The sequence below is a fragment of the Mandrillus leucophaeus genome, unplaced genomic scaffold (assembly GCF_000951045.1).
Source record: "Mandrillus leucophaeus isolate KB7577 unplaced genomic scaffold, Mleu.le_1.0 Scaffold231, whole genome shotgun sequence".
NCBI lineage: Eukaryota > Metazoa > Chordata > Mammalia > Primates > Cercopithecidae > Mandrillus > Mandrillus leucophaeus.
In genome coordinates this window covers 256098-277429 of record NW_012102377.1, presented here as the reverse complement: position 1 = coordinate 277429, position 21332 = coordinate 256098, and the positions used below count along the sequence as shown (strand labels likewise).

The following is a 21332-nucleotide window of genomic DNA, read 5'->3' as shown; positions in this document are numbered from 1 at the left end:
CCGTAGGCCGGGTTGCTCCAAGTGCACCTCCCCAGGGGAGCCCCGAGAAAAGGAAGGATGAGGAAGACGGCTCCAATTCCCTCCGAATTCTCCCAGCTTTGCTTTTCACCCCTGACGGGGCAGAGGGGCCTTCCTGGGCCTGTCTGGGCCGCTCGTCCCTTCGGAGGGGCAGAGGGGAGGCGGCTCCTAACGGGCTGACCCGGAGGAATCCGATGTAGACAGCTCCGCAGCTCCCAGCCCCAACCCCTACGGAGTTCAGGCGTCTGCAGCCCCTCCTGCCTGGGCACTGGGAACTGCGAACCCGGGTGGGCCCCTCCACGTGCCAGTAGACCCGCCCCTCCCGAGCGCCCCTCTCCGACCCGGGCCTCTGCAGAGAGCCGGCGCGGGCTTACGCCTTCCCAGCGCCCTTTGCCGCCTCTCGGGAGGCCCCGCACGGACCCCAGCCTGGCTGGGCCGTCCCCTCCGGATGGGCCGGCGGGCGGAGCAGCGCAGAGGGCACCGCCCTCGGCCCGCCCGCCGAGGAGGGGACGCGAGCGGGAGGCTGCGCCAGCGGCGCCCGCCGGGGGCCCGCCGCACTCTGCTCTCGGCCTCCCGAGCTGCGGGGACGGGACGGCTACCTGCGCTGACTCTGCGGGCCGGGAGCCGAGTCCAGGACAGAGCCGGAGCCGCTGAGGGAGGCGAGAGGGCAGTGCGCGGAGATGGCGGCCGCGGCGGCGGAGGAAGGGATGGAGCCGCGGGCGCTGCAGTACGAGCAGACCCTGGTAAGTGAAGATGAGCTGAGCCCGAGTAGTGCGCTCCGGGACCGCCGCTCCAGGTTACCCTGGGAAGCGCGAGGACCAGGGGCCTACCCTAATCCTGTCCCAGCCTTTTGAGCTGGGGAAACTGAGGCTTGAAAGTTTGAGGCTGCAGGGCCGAAGGGATGGAAGCTGCATGCTGGTTTCTGGCTGAGGCTGAGGGCCTGCAGAGGACAAGGACACCAGGTACTTGGCCCAGGTGTCCTTCCCCTCACCCCCTCAACATGCACGTTTTCTTTGCTCCTCCCCTTCACCACTTGGGCCCAAGTCTTAGCACCCCACTGCCCCTTCCGCGGCACCATTCACACCATTGAAGTTTCCACCACCCAAGACATTCTCTGTGTCCCTGCCATGTGCATGGCACCATGCTAAGCATAGAATCTAGTGTGTAGAAAGATGGTCCGCCCCAGACCCTACCTCTGGGGGCTCCACACCCAGCGTTGGCTCTAGGAGCCCCTCAGTTGACTCTGGAAAAAGGTGGCTTGCCACTCTAGGGGACAGGAGCATTAGGGAGGGTGGGTGAAGCAGGAATGGGTGTGGGAATTGGAACCTTTGTCCATGCTGATGTGGGGTATCCAGCCCCCACCCACCGCTGGGTGTGTCCCCTGACCTCATTAGAAGCAGGGGTCCTGGGCTCTGAGCCGACTTATCACCCCCATTGTTACTTGGTGTTTGAGAAGCCACGTGACCCTCCTCATGTCACTGGGGTGGAAGACCCAAGCCCTAAGGAAAGGAAGGGGCCCCTGGTTCCTTTTTACCAGCTTGGGCTGAAATTTGCCCAGGAAGGTGGCAGTGAGGGAACGTCTTGGGGAGGAGAGGCTGTAACTAAGTCTGGGAGGTGCCCAGTTAGGAGAAAGTAGCTGGATGAATCAGGATGACAGGGAGAGGTGGGAATAGAGCAAGGGTAAAGGGGCCAACCCTTGGGATGGGGTAGGAGACACTTGTCAATCGGCCCAGACCAGGATAGGAGCATGGTCAAGGAAGCCAGGCACCTGGCCTCTGAAATGGTGCCTCCTAACACCAGCCACCACCTCTCCATCTCCGTCCCTTCCAGCTGTCTCTGGAATGAGCTCTCAGGGTCGAGCTCTGTCCCCGGCACTCGGTGCTCCAGCCTGCCCCCGCCCCCCTTCCCCATCCTGTCCCTTTGTCTTTCTCTCCCACTCTCGCCTCCCTCCTCCTACACCGTGCTTGCCTCTTAATACTCTCAGTTCTCTTCCTCCTCCCGACTTCTTCCTCTCTCATCCCGTTCTTTCTCTTCTCTGTCCCTTCACCTTGCCTCTCTTTTTTCTTTTCCTTTCTCCTCTCTAGTTCTCTCTTCTCTTCTCTTCTCTTTGCTTTCCTTTTCCTCACTCTCTATCTCTCACCCTCTCTCTGTCTCTATCTTTCCCTCCCTTCCCCCCCCCCTCCAATCCCAGCCCCAACAGGAGCCCTTTGTGTCCCGAAGCTCTGCGGGTGGCAGCCGGAATCTACTCCTCCCCGCCCCCCAACACACGCCCAGCTTGGCAGGTCTAGCCATGGTTCAGGCGACTCTCCGGTCCCATCACCCCAGCATCCACAGTCACAGCCCAGCCATCCTCAGCCTCCGCTGTCCCCCAACCCACCACTGGGCTCAGTGCAGCTCCATAGTGGGGCTGAGGTCACCAAGCCCTCTCCACCCTAGGCAAGAGGCTTTCCACTCCCAGCTGGGCTGGCAGGCTGGTGGGGGTGGCAGTGGAGAATGGGGACAAGGGGATTAGGGTGGGTGGGAGGGGTGCAGCTGAGTTGGTCACAGGCCAGAGGCCCAGCAGGAACGTGATAAGGATTGGGGCTGCGCCTGCTCCTGGGCCCAACTCAGCTGCCCCGAGCTCCATGAGGCTCTCATTGTTGCCCATGTGCCCTTGATCATCCCTTACTCCCTGACCTTCCCACCTCCCACTTAAAAGTGTTTTTTCCATCTTTTCCTCTTCTGGGGCTTCCCTCTCACTCCTCCTCAGTGCCCCAGCCCCAGGCCTGTGAGAAGAGGACCGATTATTCTGCCACCCCCAGAGCTGTGTCCCTGTACCTTGGCTGTCCCCATCACTCTGGCCAGGACAGCCCCCACAGTCTGCAATGTGCATTGTTCCCACACCTTGGGCCAGAGTGGGAACTGTGCGTTCAAGAGGGATATCCAATGTGGGGGCTGGGAGAAGGGGAGTGGAGGCTCTAAGAACCCTCCCTGCATTCCCACTCAGCCCATGACCTCAAATGCCCCCATCCCTCCTGTTGCTCCAGATGTATGGCCGGTACACTCAGGACCTTGGGGCCTTTGCCAAAGAGGAAGCTGCTCGGATTCGCCTGGGAGGGCCTGAACCCTGGAAAGGTCCCCCTTCCCCTCGGGCTGCCCCAGAGCTCTTGGAATATGGACGGAGCCGTTGTGCCCAATGCCGCAGTGAGAACTGGGTTGGGGGCAAGGGACCTGGCTGTGCTATGCTGAGGGGAGCAGAGGCCATTAGAGCTGCTGATGGGGGAGAGGGGGCAGTTGAGGGGGCCGTAAAAGGGGTAGGAGCACTTTGGTGCCAGCCTCCCCCTTCTTCCCTTCCCTGCATCCAGTCTGTTCTGTCCGCTGCCACAAGTTCCTAGTATCCAGGGTTGGTGAAGATTGGATCTTCCTGGTCCTGCTGGGGCTCCTCATGGCATTGGTCAGCTGGGCCATGGACTATGCCATTGCTGCCTGTCTGCAAGGTGAGGGCGACAGCTGGCAGGGGGAGGACTGGGAAGAAACCTCCTGCGTCCATGCCACACTCATCTAGACGTGGAGGAAGGCATCTTGGCTTCTTGGCCACTGACCACTTTCCCCAGCCAGTCTGACTGCCCAGATTCAGGCATCTTCTCAGCCACTCCCATAGGGTACAGCTTCTTGTGTCCCCTCTCCAAGTGACCCTCTTGCCTAGGTTGGGCTTTGTCCCAGTGAATGCCCTCAGGGACCCTTTCCTTCCCCCATGCCCTGACATGTGGTATTCCTTGGGACAGCCTGTCATATCAGCGTGGTCCACTGGCCAGGCAGGTAGTGGGTCTGTGCACTGGGGGTCCAGCAGGTCATCTTCCCACAGCCCAGCAGTGGATGTCCCGGGGTTTGAACACTAGCATCTTACTCCAGTACCTGGCCTGGGTCACCTACCCTGTTGTCCTCATCACTTTCTCAGCCGGATTCACACAGATCCTGGCCCCTCAGGCTGTCGGTATGTTAGAAGAGAAGGGGAGGGCAGAGGTGGGACCCCTGAAATAGGCACACCAAATGCCTCTCCTGAGACTGTTCCCTCTCCAGGCTCTGGCATCCCTGAGATGAAGACCATCTTGCGGGGAGTGGTGCTGAAAGAATACCTCACACTCAAGACCTTTATAGCTAAGGTCATTGGGCTGACCTGCGCCCTGGGCAGTGGAATGCCGCTTGGCAAAGAGGTAACTGCAGGTTGGGGAATCAAGGAGTCCCTCCTGGTGGAAGAGGAGGCCAGGCCAAGGTCAGGGTGGGCCCCCTCCCGACTCACGGCCTGCCCCACCCCGCAGGGCCCTTTTGTGCATATCGCAAGCATGTGTGCTGCCCTTCTCAGCAAGTTCCTCTCCCTCTTTGGGGGTATCTATGAGGTAAGGGGAACCCTGAGGGAAGTGGGGGGCAGAGGCTGCTGAGCCCACGGCTGACCCCCTCTTGCCACCACTCTCGCCAGAATGAATCCCGGAACACAGAGATGCTGGCTGCCGCCTGTGCCGTGGGGGTGGGCTGCTGCTTTGCGGCACCTATTGGAGGTAGGCAGGGCTCCTAGGTCTGTCCAGCCCCACAACCCTGCCCTTGGCCTCTCCTCCTTGACCCCTCTTCTCTGGGTCCGAGGCCTTAGGCCAGGCCCAGGCCTCAAGTGACGGTCTCCCTCCCCCTCACAGGCGTCCTCTTCAGCATCGAGGTCACCTCCACCTTCTTCGCGGTACGGAACTACTGGCGGGGCTTCTTCGCTGCCACCTTCAGTGCCTTCATCTTCCGGGTCTTGGCAGTCTGGAACCGGGATGAAGGTGGGGGGCACCCAGGGGATGAGGGCAGCCCGAGATGGTGCCAGGTAGGGGGCCCACGAGGCTAGGCCTGCCTCCCTCTGCTATTCTTCCCTTTAGAGACTATTACGGCCCTCTTCAAAACCCGATTCCGGCTCGACTTCCCCTTTGACCTGCAGGAGCTGCCAGCCTTTGCTGTCATTGGGTGAGGAGCTAAGGGGCCTGGGGGTGTTGGAGAGGAGGGGGGGTTTCTGGAAGACTCCTGTTCAGTCGGGTGCCTCTTCCCTTTCCAGTATTGCTAGTGGCTTCGGTGGAGCCCTCTTTGTCTACCTGAACCGGAAGATTGTCCAGGTGATGCGGAAGCAGAAAACCATCAATCGCTTCCTCATGAGGAAGTGAGTGGCTCTCGGCTCCTCTCCAGGCTGCTTTGGGTTGTATAAGGGCCGCAGTAGGTCAGGGGACAGTGATGGCGAGAGAGTGGCCCAGTCAAAACAGGCACTCCCCTGAGAAATCAGCCAGGGTATTTTCCAGGCTGAGTGAGCATTTTTATGTTCATATGAATTACCTGAAAATTGGCACTGTTAAGGTTATAGTCAGTGGCAGAGGACATTTGGGAATCAAAGACTAAGGCCTCCTCAGGTCCGCTGGCCTGGCCCATATAGGAATGCTCCCTGGAGAGTGTTTGAGCCTGTTTGCCCCCATGACCCATGAGGATGGACGAGATTTCTTGGTTGTTTTTTTTTTTTTTTTTTTTGAGACGGAGTTTCACTCTTGTTGTCCAGGCTGGAGTGCAATGGTGCGATCTCGGCTCACTGCAACCTCCGCCTCCTGGGTTCAAGCTATTCTCCTGCCTCAGCCTCCCAAGTAGCTGGGATTACAGGCATGTGCCACCACACCTGGCTAATTTTGTATTTTTTATTAGAGACGGTGTTTTGCCATGTTGGTCAGGCTGGTCTCAAACTCCTGACCTCAGGTCCGCCCACCTCAGCCTCCCAAAGTGCTGGGATTACAGGCGTGAGCCACTGTGCATGGCCGAGATTTTTTTATCTCCAGAACACAACTCTGTCAGTGTGACCCTGAGAATTGGGAGTGAGGAGGCCTGAGACATGACTTCCCTTGGGACTGACATCCTTCAGAGAGAGGGCACCCAGCTGAACCTGCTCCCTACACACCTCTGGTCAACTTCACAAGTGACCCCCACCTTCCCCCAACATTGACCTTCACTCTAAGTCACCGCAGAGAGACAAACAGAGGCAGAAACTTCTCCACCCCACCACACAATATGCCCTTCAGATGGGCTTCTGAGGGCGGAGGGTGGAATAACAACTCGGAGGGGCCCCAGGGAGGGCTTGGAGGATGGACTTTCTGCTGCTGCTACCCACCTACAGAGTCAGGGGCTGACAGAAAGGTCTTCGGGTCAGACCCCTGCACTTAGAGTAACTCCAGTCCACCATTACCCTTGGGGCTATCATATCATAAACAGCAGAGGAGACCTTCTGTCAGGACTGAGTGTTTTCATGAAAGAGCCAAGGCTCTGCTCTGACCTCAGCCCTGAGATATGCGAGGGCACCCAGCCCTTGGCCACCCACGACTGATGTGAAACCTACGACTCTAGACGCCTGCTCTTCCCGGCTCTGGTGACGCTGCTCATCTCCACGCTGACCTTCCCCCCTGGCTTTGGACAGTTCATGGCTGGACAGGTAACCACAGGCAGAACAGGAGTTTGTGCTTTCCCTTGGAAGGCATTCCCTCCAAAGCCAACAGCCCCAGTGTGACTGCGGGACCCCTTGTTCCCCATGGGATGCCATGGCCTCTTCCCTTCATCCTGTTGGTTCCCCAGCCTGAGGCACCCTGTTCACTCTAGCTCTCACAGAAAGAGACGCTGGTCACCCTGTTTGACAATCGGACGTGGGTCCACCAGGGCCTAGTGGAGGAGCTAGAACCACCCAGCACCTCACAGGCCTGGAACCCACCACGTGCCAACGTCTTCCTCACCCTGGTCATCTTCATTCTCATGAAGGTGGGCTCCTCATGTGTACACTGCTAACCTTTACATAGCTTGCCCTTCTAAGCACCTGCCATGCAGTGCTCACTGCTTGAAGCCTCTCCACAGTGACATGGGAAAGGCACTATTTTTAGCCCCATTTGAAAGATGGGGAATCGAAATACAAGGAGGTGAAGTAGCTGGCCCAAAGTCACACAGCTAGAGGGCAGAGCGATGATCTGAACCCAAGCCATCTGCTTCCAGGGTCCTTCCCCTTGCCATCACCTGGGAGGCCTGGGGGTTCCGGGGTAGCTGGGAGGATTTTGGGGTAGTTGGGAGGGTTATGCCTACCTGACCAGGGAGGTAGACTTCTCCTGGGTGGAGTTGTGGGCTGCCTGGGGCCAGGTGGAGCCTCTTCGCCTTTGAAACACCCCCTGCCTGCAGTTCTGGATGTCTGCACTGGCCACCACCATCCCAGTTCCCTGTGGCGCCTTCATGCCTGTCTTTGTCATTGGTGAGTTCTCAGCTGCTTGCTATCCCGGCCTGCACCTTCCCCACCCTCTGGCCGCCCCCGGGCCATCCCTCTGCCCAAGAGCGGGTTTTTGGTCCAGCCCTAGCCTGAACCCTGACCCCGCAGGGCTGTGCCCTGCACTGAATGACCCACTGGCCCCTCCCTCACCCTCTGACCCTCTCTCTTCCTAGTGCCCTCTGCCCTCCCCCTCCACTGCCTCTTTCTCTTCCCACCCCCCTCCCTGAAGGAGCAGCATTTGGGCGTCTGGTGGGCGAAAGCATGGCCGCCTGGTTCCCAGATGGAATTCATACAGACAGCAGCACCTACCGGATTGTGCCTGGGGGCTACGCTGTGGTTGGTAAGTGCCTCAGGTCCCATCAGCCTTGGAAGACCCCCCCACCCACGCCCCAGCCACAGGGTCTGAGACTCTGGTGCCCCCTGCTGGCAGAAAGCAGGCTTCCATCAGAAGCACAGGCCCAATCCCAGGACTGTATTGGGCAGCCCTGAGGGACCCACTCAGGACCTGCCCTGGCTGTGGAGAGTCTTCTGGGGCCTGGGCACCCTGAGGAGACTGAGTGTGACCGTCCCCAGGGGCGGCTGCGTTGGCAGGAGCGGTGACACACACAGTGTCCACGGCTGTGATCGTGTTCGAGCTCACAGGCCAGATTGCCCATATCCTGCCTGTCATGATCGCCGTCATCCTGGCTAACGCTGTCGCCCAGAGTCTACAGCCCTCCCTCTATGACAGCATCATCCGAATCAAGAAACTGCCCTACCTGCCTGAGCTGGGCTGGGGCCGCCACCAGTACGGAGGGCTGGGTGCCAAGGGGGCTGTGGGTGAGGGGCAGAGGGCATCCTAGATCCCCCTACACCCACCTCCAGCAAGGTCCTGGAGCCTATGAAGCTGGGAGATGAGCCACCTTCGTCCACACCCCGGAGGGACTGTAGCTGGCCCCTGCTGTTCAGAAAGAAGGGTGGGAGCACCCCTTGGCCCTTAGCCCCCATCCCCATGGATGGGCTCTGGAGCCCTCCTTGTGGCCCTGGGATGGTAATGCTCTGGGCAACTCTCCCCATGCTGACCATAAACCAAGCGCCCCTCTTGGCCCCCAGGCAGTACCGGGTGCGTGTGGAGGACATCATGGTGCGGGAAGTTCCCCATGTGGCCCTCAGCTGCACCTTCCGGGACCTGCGGTTGGCACTGCACAGGACCAAGGGCCGAATGCTGGCCCTAGTGGAGTCCCCCGGTGAGGCCAGGAGGGGGCCCAGGTGCTAAGGGCATCTCCAAGGGTCGAAGCTTCGGGAAGGGGCAGGGAGCTCAGGACTGGTCTCCTTGGTTCCAAAGGGAATGGGCCAGCACTTGCCAGGTGGGGGCTTCCCTCTGGTGTGTGGCCTGAATGCAAGGCCCCACTCTTGAGTGTGAGAGAAGGACGGGGCTGGAGGGCTCCCTCTCAGCTCCTGAGTCCTTCCACCTGTTCTGTCCAGAGTCCATGATTCTGCTGGGTTCCATCGAGCGTTCACAGGTGGTGGCATTGCTGGGGGCCCAGCTGAGCCCAGCCCGCCGGCGGCAGCACATGCAGGAGCGCAGAGCCACCCAGACCTCTCCACCATCTGATCAGGAGGGTCCCCCTAGCCCTGAGGCTTCTGTCTGCTTCCAGGTGAGAGGAGAAGCCACAAACACTTCCTAAATGTCTTTGTGTAGACTGATTGGGAGGGTGGTCTGGGGCCATGGCCCCACCAGCCCCTTCCTGCCCATGCAGGTGAACACAGAAGACTCAGGCTTCCCGGCAGCCCGGGGGGAGACCCACAAGCCCCTAAAGCCTGCACTCAAGAGGGGGCCCAGTGTCACCAGGAACCTTGGAGAGAGTTCCACAGGTAAGCCCATCTCTCCTGTGTCAACAGAGCCTCAGCCAAGCTACTGAGATCCATTAGAGTCCCTGCCCAGCCCTGTTGCTGGGGCATATCCCAGCTGGAAGAGGCTGCCCACATGGGCCAGGGCTGGAACTACGATACCTCTCCCCTTGTCTTCCTTACCTTTCCTGGTCCTCTCCCCCAAAGATGACACTGCCCCCTGGGGCCTTATGTTTGGGAACACAGGAAGCGCAGAGTCAGCAAGCATTGCCCTCCGGAGCCTCTTCTGTGGCAGTCCACCCCCTGAAGCTGCTTCAGAGGTGAGTGGTTGGAGCCTCTCCTCCTAGCTTGCTTTTTCCCCAGCTCCCTCGCCAATGCTGAGACCACATCATTAACCCTGCAGTGCCTGCCTCTATTCTCCCTGCCCTTCGGCCCTCCCTGCTGTCAGCTCAGGTCCTGCGGCATGCCCTTCCCCCTGGGCTCTACCACTTCCCCTCACCTCCCCTTTCCCTATAACCTCAACTCCTCATCTTTCTGATTTGGCTCTAACAAAATTGAAGAAGTTGGAATCCTGTGAGAAGCGCAAGCTGAAGCGGGTCCGAATCTCCCTGGCAGTAAGTATGCCTGCTCTTCCAGCAGCTCGGGGGCACCGGGCAGGGAGGGCAGGGTCTAGGCTGGATAAACTCCAGAGCCCCTAGCTGCCAGCCTCCCTCCCTCTCTACTAGAGTGACGCGGACCTGGAAGGCGAGATGAGCCCTGAAGAGGTAAGGTGCCACTGGACTCTGGACCCTGTTTCTTTCTGGGTGTGTTCAGTCATCATGTTGGCTGCTGTCCCCATGGGAGGGACCACAGGGTTGGAAAAAGGGCAAGTTAGCTTTCAGGGAGGTGAGGTCAGCTACAGGCACCTTCTCCCTAACCCTCGTAGTCTCTTCCCCTCAGATTCTGGAGTGGGAGGAGCAACAACTAGATGAACCTGTCAACTTCAGTGACTGCAAAATTGATCCTGCTCCCTTCCAGCTGGTGGAGCGGACCTCTTTGCACAAGGTAGGGCCAGCAGCCTGGCCCAGGGCTGGCCTGGGCTCTCAGGACACAGTGGGGATCTTGGTCCCCCTACAAGTTTGGACTCAGGCCAGTGGGGAAGGAGGGAGGAGAAGGGAGTTGGCTCAGTGCTGAGATGTTTTTTAGACATATTGCTTGGATGATGGGAGGTGGGAGCAGCCTCCTCCTGCTCTGTGGTGGAGCCAGGCATCGTTTTTCCTCTGCTCAGCCTTGCCCTCGAGGGAACTCTGGACCAAAGAAGCAACAAAGACAGGGCTTGAGCTGGGTGGAAGCCAGAAGGCCAGCCCAGGGTCAGAGCTAGGCAGGAGGCCACCACAGCCCAACAAGGTTGATACGCCCATGCGGAAAAAAATGGGTGAGAAACAGGCAGGATAAGAAAATCCAATAAACAAGCTAACAAACATCCAAGTAGGGGTGGGGAGACTGCAGAGAAGAGATAAACAAAGATGTGAAACACCCAGTGGGGGGCTTGGAATGTCAGACCCCAGAAAGTCTGCCTGAATGTGGGCCGAAGGAAAACTGGTGGGGACGCAGGAAGATGGCTCAGCAGAACTGCAAAGCAGCCTGTAGAAATGAGGGCGAGGAACTGAGTAGACTGCCTGGTGGTGGGTGAGGCAGACACCAGAGGAGGCCAGGAGCTCTCTGCTTCCAGGACTCCTAAGGAGGGCAGCCTGCCTTGGTAAAGTGGCTCCTGGGACCCAGCAGAAGCCAAGGGGTGGTTTAGCTAAATTTTTGACGGGCATAATGTACAAGCCTTAAAGCGTTGGGGGGTTTGGGGGAGGGGATAAGCAGCAGGTAGACATGCCCAAAACCTGCAGCTTGGGCATTTAGCTTACACACAAACTTTGCCTAAGAGCCAACATAGCATGGACAAGTGGAGACTAAGGCAGAAAGCATAGGGGACAAAAGAGAAACAAAAGGTAAAAGGTAATAAAGGAACGTGGAAGTCCTTGGATGAGTGGCAAACTGCAATGCAGTTGCAAGAAAAAAGGTAATAGGCCTAAGAGGGCTTTTTTCTAAAGCCTTTCTTCCCAAAACCTCTGAGGCTTTTCCACAATGATCTTACTCCTCAGACTTTCATGATGATGATCATGCTGACATTTTTCGAATGCTTGCTATGTGCCAGACACTGTGCTAAGCTCTTCAAGTGTTGAATCATCACAACCACACTATTAGATATTATGTTCCAGTTTTCATAGATGAGAAAATTGAGATTCAGAGAGGTTGAGCAAGTTGCACAAGGACACACAGCTAATAAGTAGCAGAACTGGTGCAGTAGCTCACACCTGTAATCCCAGCACTTTGGGAGGCTGCGGCAGGTGGATCACTTGAGGTCAGCAGTTCGAGACCAGCTTGGCCAACATGGTGAAACTCCATCTCTACTAAAAATACAAAAAATTAGCCAGGTGTGGTGGCTGGCACCTGTAATCCCAGCCACTTGGGAGGCTGAGACAGGAGAATTGCTTGACCGTGGGAGGTGGAGGTTGCAGTGAGCCGAGATCACGACACTGCACTCCAGCATGGATGACAAGAGCGAAACTCCATCTCAAAAAAATAATAATAATTAGCAGAACTGGGCCTGGAATCTAGAATGGTCTGACTCAAAAGCCTGTGGTCTTAACCATATTAATACACAGGGAAACTGAGGCATGCAGCGCGGAGGTAATGTGCCTGAGTCAGCCCAGCAGAGTCAGGCCCAGAGCCCAGATTTCCTGGCCCTGCTCCCAGGATTCTTTCAGAAGGCCATGTTGTCCCTCTCCGTGTCAGTTCACTATTCCCAAGCCCAAGAAGTATGGGCCCTCCAATGGGTTCCGTGATGTATAATTAAATCAAATGAAAAAGAACAAAGTAGACATTTGTTACAAACTTGAAAATCAGAGGAAGAGAAGAAGCCTTTGAGGAACCAACTAACAAAAGTACAAAGAACTAGAAGTGATAAGAACATAAAAGATTAGAACTCAAAATGTCCTTACAGGCCTGAGGAATCAATAGGTAGTCACCCAATTAAGTTCAGGAGGGGAACATTCAGATAAGAGAGAGAAAACATTGGAGACTACTTAGGAACCCGTGCAACTGGAGATCACTGTGCCAGCTAATAATTAATTCATTCAGAAGCCACCCACGGAGAAGCAATGGTAAAGGCCAGAGTGGGGCCAATGCTAGGGCCAGACCAGCTGAACCCAAATCCTCACTATGCTACATGCTGGCTTGCTGTGTACCTTGGTAAGTTTCTTAGCCTCTCTGTGCTTCACTTTCCCAATCTGTAAAATGGGGATCACACCTCACTGAGTTTTCTAAGAATTACAGGACTTGAAACATGTGAAGCACTTACAATAGGGCCTAACACACAGTAAATACTCAATATATGTTAGGAATTACTGTTACTACTACTACTACTTATACTGAGAGATGAATTTTAAAAGATAGCATATGCTGGGCATGGTGGTGCACACCTGTAGTCCCAGCTACTGAGGAGGCTGAGGTGGGAGGACTGCATGAGCCCAGGAGTTCAAGTCCAACCTGGACAACGTAGCAAGACTGTCTTCTAACCAAAAAATTTTATTTATTTATTTATTTATTTATTTATTTATTTATTTATTTTTAGACAGAATCTCACTCTGTCACCAGGCTGGAGTACAGTGGTGTGATCTTGGCTCACTGCAACCTCCACCTCCCAGGTTCAAGTGATTCTCCTGCCTCAGCCTCCCGAGTAGCCAGGATTACAGGAGCATGCCACCACGCCCAGCTAAGTTTTTATATTTTTAGTAGAGATAGGGTTTTACCATACTGGCCAGGCATGAGCCACTGCACTCGGCCAAAAAAATTTTTTTTAACTAAAAAAGTGTTTAAAAAAATAATGAGAGAAGGGCTGAAGTGTGAAAGAAATGAATGTTTTCAGAAAAAGAAGAGTGATTATGTGAAGCTGGAGGCTGGAAGCTAGAGTGCACAGTAGATTGTGAGGCTACAAAGACAGGCTGGAGTTGGCTTGGGAAGGGTCTCATGGGCCTTCTAGGGAGTCTGGGCTGTACTCAGGTTTGACAAAGTGCATAGAATAAGCAGGGCCAGACTGGAGGGAAGGGAGGCAGAAAGGAGAACTCATCAGGCTGTTGCAGCCCCAGTCTTTGTGAGGCTAGTGAGGCTAGAGTCAGTAATGGCCAGGATGTTCAGGAAGTGGATTGGTAAGGCTTGGTGACTGTCAGGGGCAAGTGGTTTGCAAACCTGAAAGGCATATCACCAGCCAGAAGCTCACCTGATTACGATTGTGGAGAAAAAGAAAATTCAAGGGAACTATTTAATAGGCTCCTTGGGAGAAGATGAGAGGGGTTATTTGACCATAAGAAGACAAGTCTAAGGGATTATTAACACAGGAAACCTTATAATAAAAAGGTTTCCCTCTGAAGTCAGACAAGGAAATTAAAGCTAACTTGTAGCACACAGGACTCAAGTTAGATAGGAGGAGGAATCGCTAACCACATGACAACTGTGTTATAGGTATTGAAGGAACACAGAAGAACTTTTTTTTTTTTTTTTTTTTTTTAAGACAGGGTCTCACTCTTGTCACCCAAGCTGGAGTGCAGTGGCATGATCATGGCTCACTATAGCCTCTGCCTCCTGGGCTCAAGTGATCCTCCCAACTCAGCCCCCCACGTAGCTGGGACTACAAGCATACACCACCATGTCTGGCTTTTTGTAGAGACAGGGTTTCACATATTGCAGGCTAGTCTCAAACTCCTGGGCTCAACATTCTATCCACCTTGGCCTCCCAGAGTGCTAGGATTACAGGTATGAGCTGTCACGCCCGGAAGAGCTTATTCTAAAATTGAACTTCTTGCCCCTCTAAGTACTATCATGCCATGGGTGGAGAAATTTAGGAAGGTTCTGGAAATCCTTCCCTAAAGAATTTCAAATGTGTAAGAACATTTTAAAAGTGTTAAGGTAATTTAAGTGAGTTCTGAGTAATTGGTACACAAGAAGCTGTTATTATGCTCGTCTTGATTCAAACATTAAGCCAAGAGGCTTACAAGTAAACTCAGAACAGTGAGATAAATGATAGGCCAAAAATTCCAGGAACTGCTGAGTCAGGAGAGCATTTTTCAAGACATCTGGCCCCAAGAAAATCTACTGAAAGCATAAGGAGAACTGGCTGACAGTTTCTGAACCGCTGGTGATTATATCTGAAAGCTTAGGGGAAGGCTCAAAGCAAGAAAAACATGGGAAGATGGGGGTGACCCTTGTCCTCCTGGACTGCAAGCTGCATCTCAACAGAACTTGGGATACTGCTTGGACCCTAGAAAAGGCAGACTATATGAGAGCATAGCATGCTTCAGGCCAAGACTGGAATGCCAGAGCACGGGAGACTCCAAACCTGGCCAGCCAGGTAGGAGGGCAACTGAGAAGCAGTGGAACGAGACGCATAGGATTCAGGGCCCCGGTGCCCTTAAGGTGTGTGTGGACTCTCTCTTCTCGGTATATCTGCTACTAAACAGGACTGGGGTTATGCGTCCCTCTCTAGTGTGATAAAAAGTGACTGGGGCTGCACAGCCACTCCTGATGACCTGCCCGGAACAAGTCACTTCACTGTTGAGCCCCATGCTGCTTCTCCTAATGCTTAGTTCTCAGGACAGTACTGGAATTAAATGATAATGAAGACCTAGCATGGAGCCTGGCCAATCACTAGATTTCACATGTGAAGAGTTGTTCTGTCCTGCATCCCCCTTTCTAACATGAGACTAAGAATTCTTCCCCCATCCTATTTCTCCGTCAATATAAGCAACATAAGGATTTTGAGTATCAAGTTTCTGAGGCCTGGACACAGAAACATTCTATTATTACTATTGTCATTATTTTCCCTCCAGCAGTCCTGTCTCCTTCCCTCCCAATCTGTGGCACCCCTTCTATTCCACACCAACCTTGTCCTGGGCCCCTGTGGCCTGTCATTTAGAGCTGCCCATTGTCCATCAAGTCCAATCTCTTTTCTTCCCACACTGCAGACTCACACCATCTTCTCACTGCTGGGAGTGGACCATGCTTATGTCACCAGTATTGGCAGACTCATTGGAATCGTTACTCTAAAGGAGGTGAGGTGATGGTGGCCTCCAAAACTGCTCCACTTCCAAAAAGGCATGGAAGCTTATGTCCAGCTCACCTGGGGAGGAAGGTAGGGAGGAGTCTGAGCCAGGAGCTCTGGGTCCAGACATCTGTCCCTCTCACCTTTCCAGCTCCGGAAGGCTATCGAGGGCTCTGTCACAGCACAGGGTGTGAAAGTTCGGCCGCCCCTCGCCAGCTTCCGAGACAGTGCCACCAGCAGCAGTGACACGGAGACCACTGAGGTGCACGCACTCTGGGGGCCCCACTCCCGTCATGGCCTCCCCCGGGAGGGCAGCCCTTCCGACAGCGATGACAAATGCCAATGAGCCCCTCGTGGGTGGCCTAGGATGGTGCTAGCCATGCCTGTCATCCCAGAATGTGCATCTCTCATTCCTTCTGCCTTGGGAAGGCAGGAGGCAGCTACAGCCGGAAGCTGAACCCCAGCCCCCTCCAGACCTGGGGTGCCAGCTTCTCCCAGTTTATCCTACCTGGAATCTGACCCACTGCCCACCTACAGCAACTTTTCCAGGGGCAGGAAGATCAGCCCTGCCCTGGCAGGGTCACTTGACCCCTGCTCCCCCTTTGAGGGGAAAGGGGTAGAACTAAGATGGGTTTATAACTGGAACCTCCAATGACCAGATGTATATAGAGATTTACAAAGATTTTTATATTAATTTAATAAAACAAATTCTTAAATAGAACAAAATAAACACCTAATGAGCCACTTATATATAGAATGCTTGTGCCCGTTGGCTCTCGTTCTTACCTTGGGCCCTCTTACCTGCCAAAGCCTACAAGGCCCTTAATTCTAAAGCCACCCACCCTTCCCACAACCACAAAAACCTAGAGTCCAGTGACCTTGGAATGCAGGATCTGCCAGAGGCCTCCACTGCGTGGTCATTAACACCCTGGCTGGGGCGGGGCCCCTGTACTGTAGCCTTGGCCTTTCATTCAGACAGAAAGGCTCTACCTTATTTCCTCCCCAAGGAGAGACACTCCCTCATGACTGTCACTCACTGGCACGATTCCTGCCCCTCAGCAGGCATCAGCTGACAACTCCCGGCCACCTCTGTGGCCCTCTTGTGGCCCTCTCTAGAAGAACATGAAGTCCCAGCTCTGTGGCAACCAGAGCCATCCTTTCTTCCACCTCCGGTTCAGAGAGCTCTGCGTGAATGGGCAGCCCGGCTGGCTGTGAGGCGCCAGGACACTGCCCACACATCCTAGGAGGGGTTGGGAAAGGGCCCAGGCCCCATTAGGGGGCCAGGAAAAGGGTGGAGGGTACATGCTTTCATCATTCCAAAGCCTCTCAGAGAAGAGAAGCTCCGACTGAAAAAACAGACCAAAAACCTTCTGTCTTTAGGAAAAAAGAGGAAGATTTAGAGACTATGGAGAGGTGAATGAAGCACAGCACAAGCCCAGCTGGGCAGGGGGCCTTGGGGGACGGCTCAACCCATAGGCTCCGGGAGGGCAAGAGCCAGCCCCTCCAGGTGGGAGTGATTCTATCAAGCACTGCACGTGGACTCGGAAGTGAGAAGAAAAGCAGAGAAGAGAGAGGCATGGGGAGGGTAGGGGGTGGCCGGGCCCCCTCCCACCCCACCCCCCCACAGCCCAGTCACAACCCCCTTAGTGGTTCACATCATCTGAGGAGGAAATGTGTGTGTGGCATTTTGATTTAAGAACATGAACATCACTGTCTGCCACAGCTGTAGCCATGCCCCAGAGGCCCCGGGCAACCCCCGGCAAGCCCCGGGAGTGGGGGCAGGACATGCGCCCCCAGTCCAGCCCCTGCCTCCTCTCCAAACACTTTCATGCAAAACACACAATGGAGAAGCGAGCGCTCCCAGGAGCCCTCTAGGCTGTGGAGCTCTGCTGGGAGCCTTGAGCCCACACTTGGGCACAGAGACTCTGCCCCTAGCAGCAGCCAGGGGATGCATGCCACCACCAGGCATGATGTGGGTCACTGTTCCTCTGGCTCATCCTCATCTAAGGACACCACCCCAGAAGAGGCCACGTCAGAGGCTTGTCGCTGCCGTTCCCAGCTGCCTACTAGTGGTGGGCAGAGCGGCTGGCAGTCCTTGCAGGGGGCTGGCTCCTCCTCAGCGGGGGAAAGGCAGGACTCCGTGAGGGGCGAGTTGTAGAGCGAGTCCTGGGTCTCCAGTGGGCCCAGGCTGCGGAAGGCACTTTCCCGGCTGGGGGGCAGTTTGGCGAGAAGCAGCTCATCACCCAGCAGCTGGGAGGCCAGCCGGGCTGGGGAGCCCAACAACCCGTCCTCCAGGCTGCACAGACTAGAGCACAGGGTGTCTGGGGACACGGTCTGCGAGCAGTCGCTCTCAGGCTCCACGGAGCCCTGGCGCACAGGCCGGGAGAACCGGTGGCCGGTGAACAGGTCCTGGAGGTGGGGCCCCAGGGGCAGCTGCCCAGCCATGTCTGTGAGGGGAAGAGAAAAGAAGATAGTCCTGCTGGCTTCATTTCAATTGGCCAACCTGGAAGCCACATTCGCCCCACTCCACCCCTGGCATAGCTCTGGGGGTGGTAGGTAGGTGCTGGGTAACCTTGAACCAGTCACAACTTTTTGAGACCTCAGTTTCCTTAATGGTGAGATGGAGATTCTAACAATACAAGAACAAGAGTCTGGCACACAGTCGGGTGTGGTGGCTCACGCCTGCAATCCCAGTACTTTGGGAGGCTGAGGCAGGCGGATCACCTGAGGTAAGGATCTCAGGGATCCATGACCAACATGGAGAAACCCCATCTCTACTAAAAATACAAAATCAGCTGGGCGTGGTGGCACATCCCTATAATCCCAGCTACTAGGGAGGCTGAGGCAGGAGAATTGCTTGAACCTGGGAGGCGGAGGTTGCGGTGAACTGACATTGTGCCATTGCTCTCCAGCCTGGGCAACAAGAGTGAAACTCCATCTCAAAAAAAAAGAAAAAGTGTCTGGCACACAGTAAACAAGCAGTAAATGCAGGGTCACCACATATGGCCATACAGGTTGCTCATCACACAACAGGGCCTGTCCAAGGCAGTGAGAGATAGCAAAATCTAACCCATACTCTGCTCACCAAGCAGCATGCCCTGGCCTGCCAGAGAAAGGGGTGCCTTTTTCTAATTTGCACAAAGATTCCACATGGGCTAGTAGCAGCCTTGGATAAATGTTAGTTATTATCATTACTCCAGGGGTCAAAGTAGGCCTGGAACTCAATCAAACAAAAATGCCTGTGGTTTAAGGTTCCATCTTGGCTTCAGACATCCAAATCAACCCCCCAGACCACAGCAGCAGTTTCCAACCTGCTCTCATGTATTGCCTGCCTTGGAGAACTTATTAATTCACTGGAGGGGTAGGGGATGGTAGAGGTAATCTTCAAAGGCAAAGAGGTTGTGGGGAATGGTGGCCTGTGAGACTTGAGCCCAGAAGCTACAGAGAAAGTCAGCCATGTGGTCTAGGGAATGAAAGATGAGAGGGCCGAACACAGCTGCAGAGCCCTGCAGGGTCCCCGCTGCAAGCACTGGCCCGGAGAAAGGCCCACAGGCTGGAATGCAAGGATGCTGAATTGGAGCCAGCACGGCCCCGTGGGTGTTCCAGGCCCAGCATGCCTTCCTGTTGACCTGGGATGCAGCCCTGCAAGGTGCTGGGCTGTGCACTGCAACTCATCTGCCCTGCCACAGCCAGCCAGAAGCCTGCCTTGGAGATGAAGAGGCAAAGGCATTGCAGACCCTCCCAGAGACGTGGCTGCACAGAAGGTGTCCTTGAGGTCTTTTGGCTTTTTTTTTTTTTTTTTTTTTTTTTTATTTGTTGAAGTCTGCAACGCACAACTGTGCAGACAGGCAGAGAGGCCTCAGCACCTGTGGGAAAGGAACGACTCCATTTCTGTCTGCTCATTTCCCACCCGTGAGTGTGAACAGCCTTCCTGTCCCTGGAGTGTCCAGGCCTGCCTGGACTGAGTCTGCCCCTCTCCCCTGCCCTTCCAAAGGCTGAGTGTTCTGGGTGTGGCTCTGAATGAATCCCAAGGTCTATCAGCCGGATCCACCACAGCAATAGCCCAGGATGTCCCTCACCTGTGTCCATTCCCCCAGCAAAGTCCTCATCATAGGAGTCATCAGTGGAGTCCTCGCCATCCACAGAAGACCACGCTCGGAGTTTGGCTTCCGCGATGGCAAACTGCTCAGCCACTCCTGTCGCAGGGACAGAACGCATAAGCAGAGAAGGTGAGCTAAGTCTAGGGCTCAGCTTGGAGACAGGAGAGAGGAGAAACAGGGTATGGAAAGACTCCAACCCCCACGTCAGACCTGAGGAGACAAGAAAGCAGCCCTGGCCGGGTGCGGTGGCTCACACCTGTAATCCCAGCACTTTGGGAGGCCGAGGCAGGTGGATCACAAGGTCAGGAGTTCAAGACCAGCCTGGCCAAGATGGTGAAACCCCATCTCTACTAAAGCTACAAAAATTAGCCAGGCACGGTGGCAGGTACCTGTAATCCCAGCCACTCGGGAGGCTGAGGCAGGAGAATCTCTTGAACTGGAGTGGCAGAGGTTGCAGTGAGCTGAGATTGCGTCACTGCACTCCAGCCTGGGTGACAGAGTGAGACTCCGTCTCAAAAAAAAAAAAAAGCAGCCCTGTGCCAAGAGTGTAACTTATTCCCTTTCTGCCATCCACCTGCTGCAAAGCGAGCCTCTTGTTCGCCCTCGCTGAGGTCCGAATAGGAGGAAAAGGCTGATTCCAGGGCAGCAGGCGAGTCACTCGGCTTGCTCCAGCCCTTCCACTCAATGAGGTGAGCCACTCGGCCCTGGGCCATGGCAGTAGGCTTGGTCACGTGGTCCTTCACCACCTGGGAAATACCTGGAGACAGGGGAGGGTGGAGAAGCCTGGTAAGGGACCAGGCCAGGGAGCACAGGGGCAGGGAGGTGGAAGGGTGGCAGTAGTTAGGATCTATGTGAACCTTTGGGTGGGAGAAGGGGCTGAGATTCACCTGAGAGAGAGAAGAAAGGGGAGACCCCAGCATGTGCTCACAGGAAACAGTTCCAAAGGGACTGTGCAAAACGGAGGAGAAAGGACAAAGTGGCCAGAAACACGGGAGGGGCTGCATACCATGCAGGGAGGACCTGGCCAGCGCAGCGATCTCCTGGATGGTTAGGGCTCTCCGGGACTTGGGCAGCATCGCGACTGTGTCTCCAACATTCACCTTGGATAACACCATTAGAAGGTCAGTGCCCTTCTGACAGTAATGACCTTCCCCCTAACATGCCCATACCCCAGTGAAGGCATGAGGAGACAAGAGCTAGGAAGGAACAGCACATATGTCCCAGTGGCTACAGGGAAATGTAAGATGATAAGAAGCTAGGACAGGTGAGTTATGTCCTCGCAGAAAGCAACGGAGATTCAGACAGGCCCCAAGAAGCAAAACTTCAGCTAATCCTCCACTTTCCCAGCACCCAGAGGAGATGGAGGCAGGGCAGGAAATGAAAAACCACGAGTGGGACCTCTGAGGAGAGGGAAGAGGAGGAAGGGAGAAGAGTGTGGTATCCAGGACTTCTTTTTTTTTTTTTATTTTGAGATGGAGTCCTGCTCTGTCGCCCAGGCTAGAGCGCAGTGGCGTGATCTCGGCTTACTGCAGACTCCACCTCCCAGGTTCAAGCGATTCTCCTGCCTCAGCCTCCCAAGTAGCTGGGATTACAGGCGCCCACCACCGCACCTGGCTAATTTTTGTATTTTTTAGTAGAGATGGGATTTAACCATCTTGGCCCAGTATGGTCTCGAACTCCTGACTTCATGATCCACCCGCCACGGCCTCCCAAAGTGCTGGGATTACAGGCATGAGCCACCGCACCTGGGCTAGGACTTCTTTAAGATTCCCCTCCCCGGCCGGGCATGGTGGCTCACGCCTGTTATCCCAGCACTTTGGGAGGCCAAGGCAGGTGGATCATGAGGTCAGGAGATCGAGACCATCCTGGCTAACACGGTGAAACCCCATTTCTACTAAAAATACAAAAAATTAGCCGGGCGTGGTGGCGGGCGCCTGTAGTCCCAGCTACTCGGGAGGCTGAGGCAGGAGAATGG

General features: G+C 55.3%; 2 protein-coding genes across 10 annotated transcripts in view; one reads left to right on the top strand and one right to left on the bottom strand.

The window, feature by feature from the left end:
- The first annotated feature begins 392 nt into the window (after positions 1-392).
- On the top strand, positions 393-16014 carry CLCN2 (chloride channel, voltage-sensitive 2). 4 transcript variants are annotated; one of them, XM_011981831.1, is made up of 24 exons: positions 393-761; positions 3045-3201; positions 3363-3494; positions 3863-3991; positions 4078-4211; positions 4317-4394; positions 4475-4553; positions 4686-4811; positions 4908-4992; positions 5081-5182; positions 6403-6487; positions 6652-6807; positions 7216-7285; positions 7530-7640; positions 7874-8087; positions 8393-8526; positions 8765-8937; positions 9040-9154; positions 9377-9450; positions 9691-9744; positions 9856-9894; positions 10070-10174; positions 15181-15267; positions 15409-16014. In XM_011981831.1, exons 1-24 carry the CDS (start codon positions 699-701, stop codon positions 15601-15603), a joined length of 2697 nt encoding a protein of 898 aa, XP_011837221.1. In that variant the 5' UTR covers positions 393-698; the 3' UTR covers positions 15604-16014. The 4 variants fall into 4 exon arrangements, with proteins under 4 accessions (XP_011837221.1, XP_011837222.1, XP_011837224.1 ...); XM_011981832.1 differs by having other exon boundaries at positions 527-761; positions 7581-7640; XM_011981834.1 differs by lacking the exon at positions 3363-3494 and having other exon boundaries at positions 527-761.
- Positions 15924-21332, bottom strand: part of FAM131A (family with sequence similarity 131, member A) — a 13068-nt gene continuing 7659 nt past the window's right edge. For 5 of the 6 annotated variants that reach the window (XM_011981838.1, XM_011981839.1, XM_011981841.1 and 2 more), the window contains 4 exons: positions 20364-20457; positions 19932-20114; positions 19337-19453; positions 15924-17704 (listed from right to left, as the gene is read on the bottom strand). In XM_011981838.1, the coding sequence (XP_011837228.1) occupies positions 17235-17704; positions 19337-19453; positions 19932-20114; positions 20364-20433 (840 nt within the window). In that variant the 5' untranslated portion in view covers positions 20434-20457 and the 3' untranslated portion in view covers positions 15924-17234. The remainder of the gene's footprint in view (positions 17705-19336; positions 19454-19931; positions 20115-20363; positions 20458-21332) is intronic. The other variant, XM_011981842.1, reaches the window with a different exon arrangement.

Excerpts from the sequence above, each read along its gene's own strand:
- CLCN2 (XM_011981831.1), top strand. The coding sequence starts at position 699 with ATGGCGGCCGCGGCGGCGGAGGAAGGGATGGAGCCGCGGGCGCTGCAG. Across the intron at positions 6,808-7,215 it reads TCATCTTCATTCTCATGAAG|TTCTGGATGTCTGCACTGGC; the intron begins GTGGGCTCCTCA and ends CCCTGCCTGCAG. Across the intron at positions 10,175-15,180 it reads AGCGGACCTCTTTGCACAAG|ACTCACACCATCTTCTCACT; the intron begins GTAGGGCCAGCA and ends CCCACACTGCAG.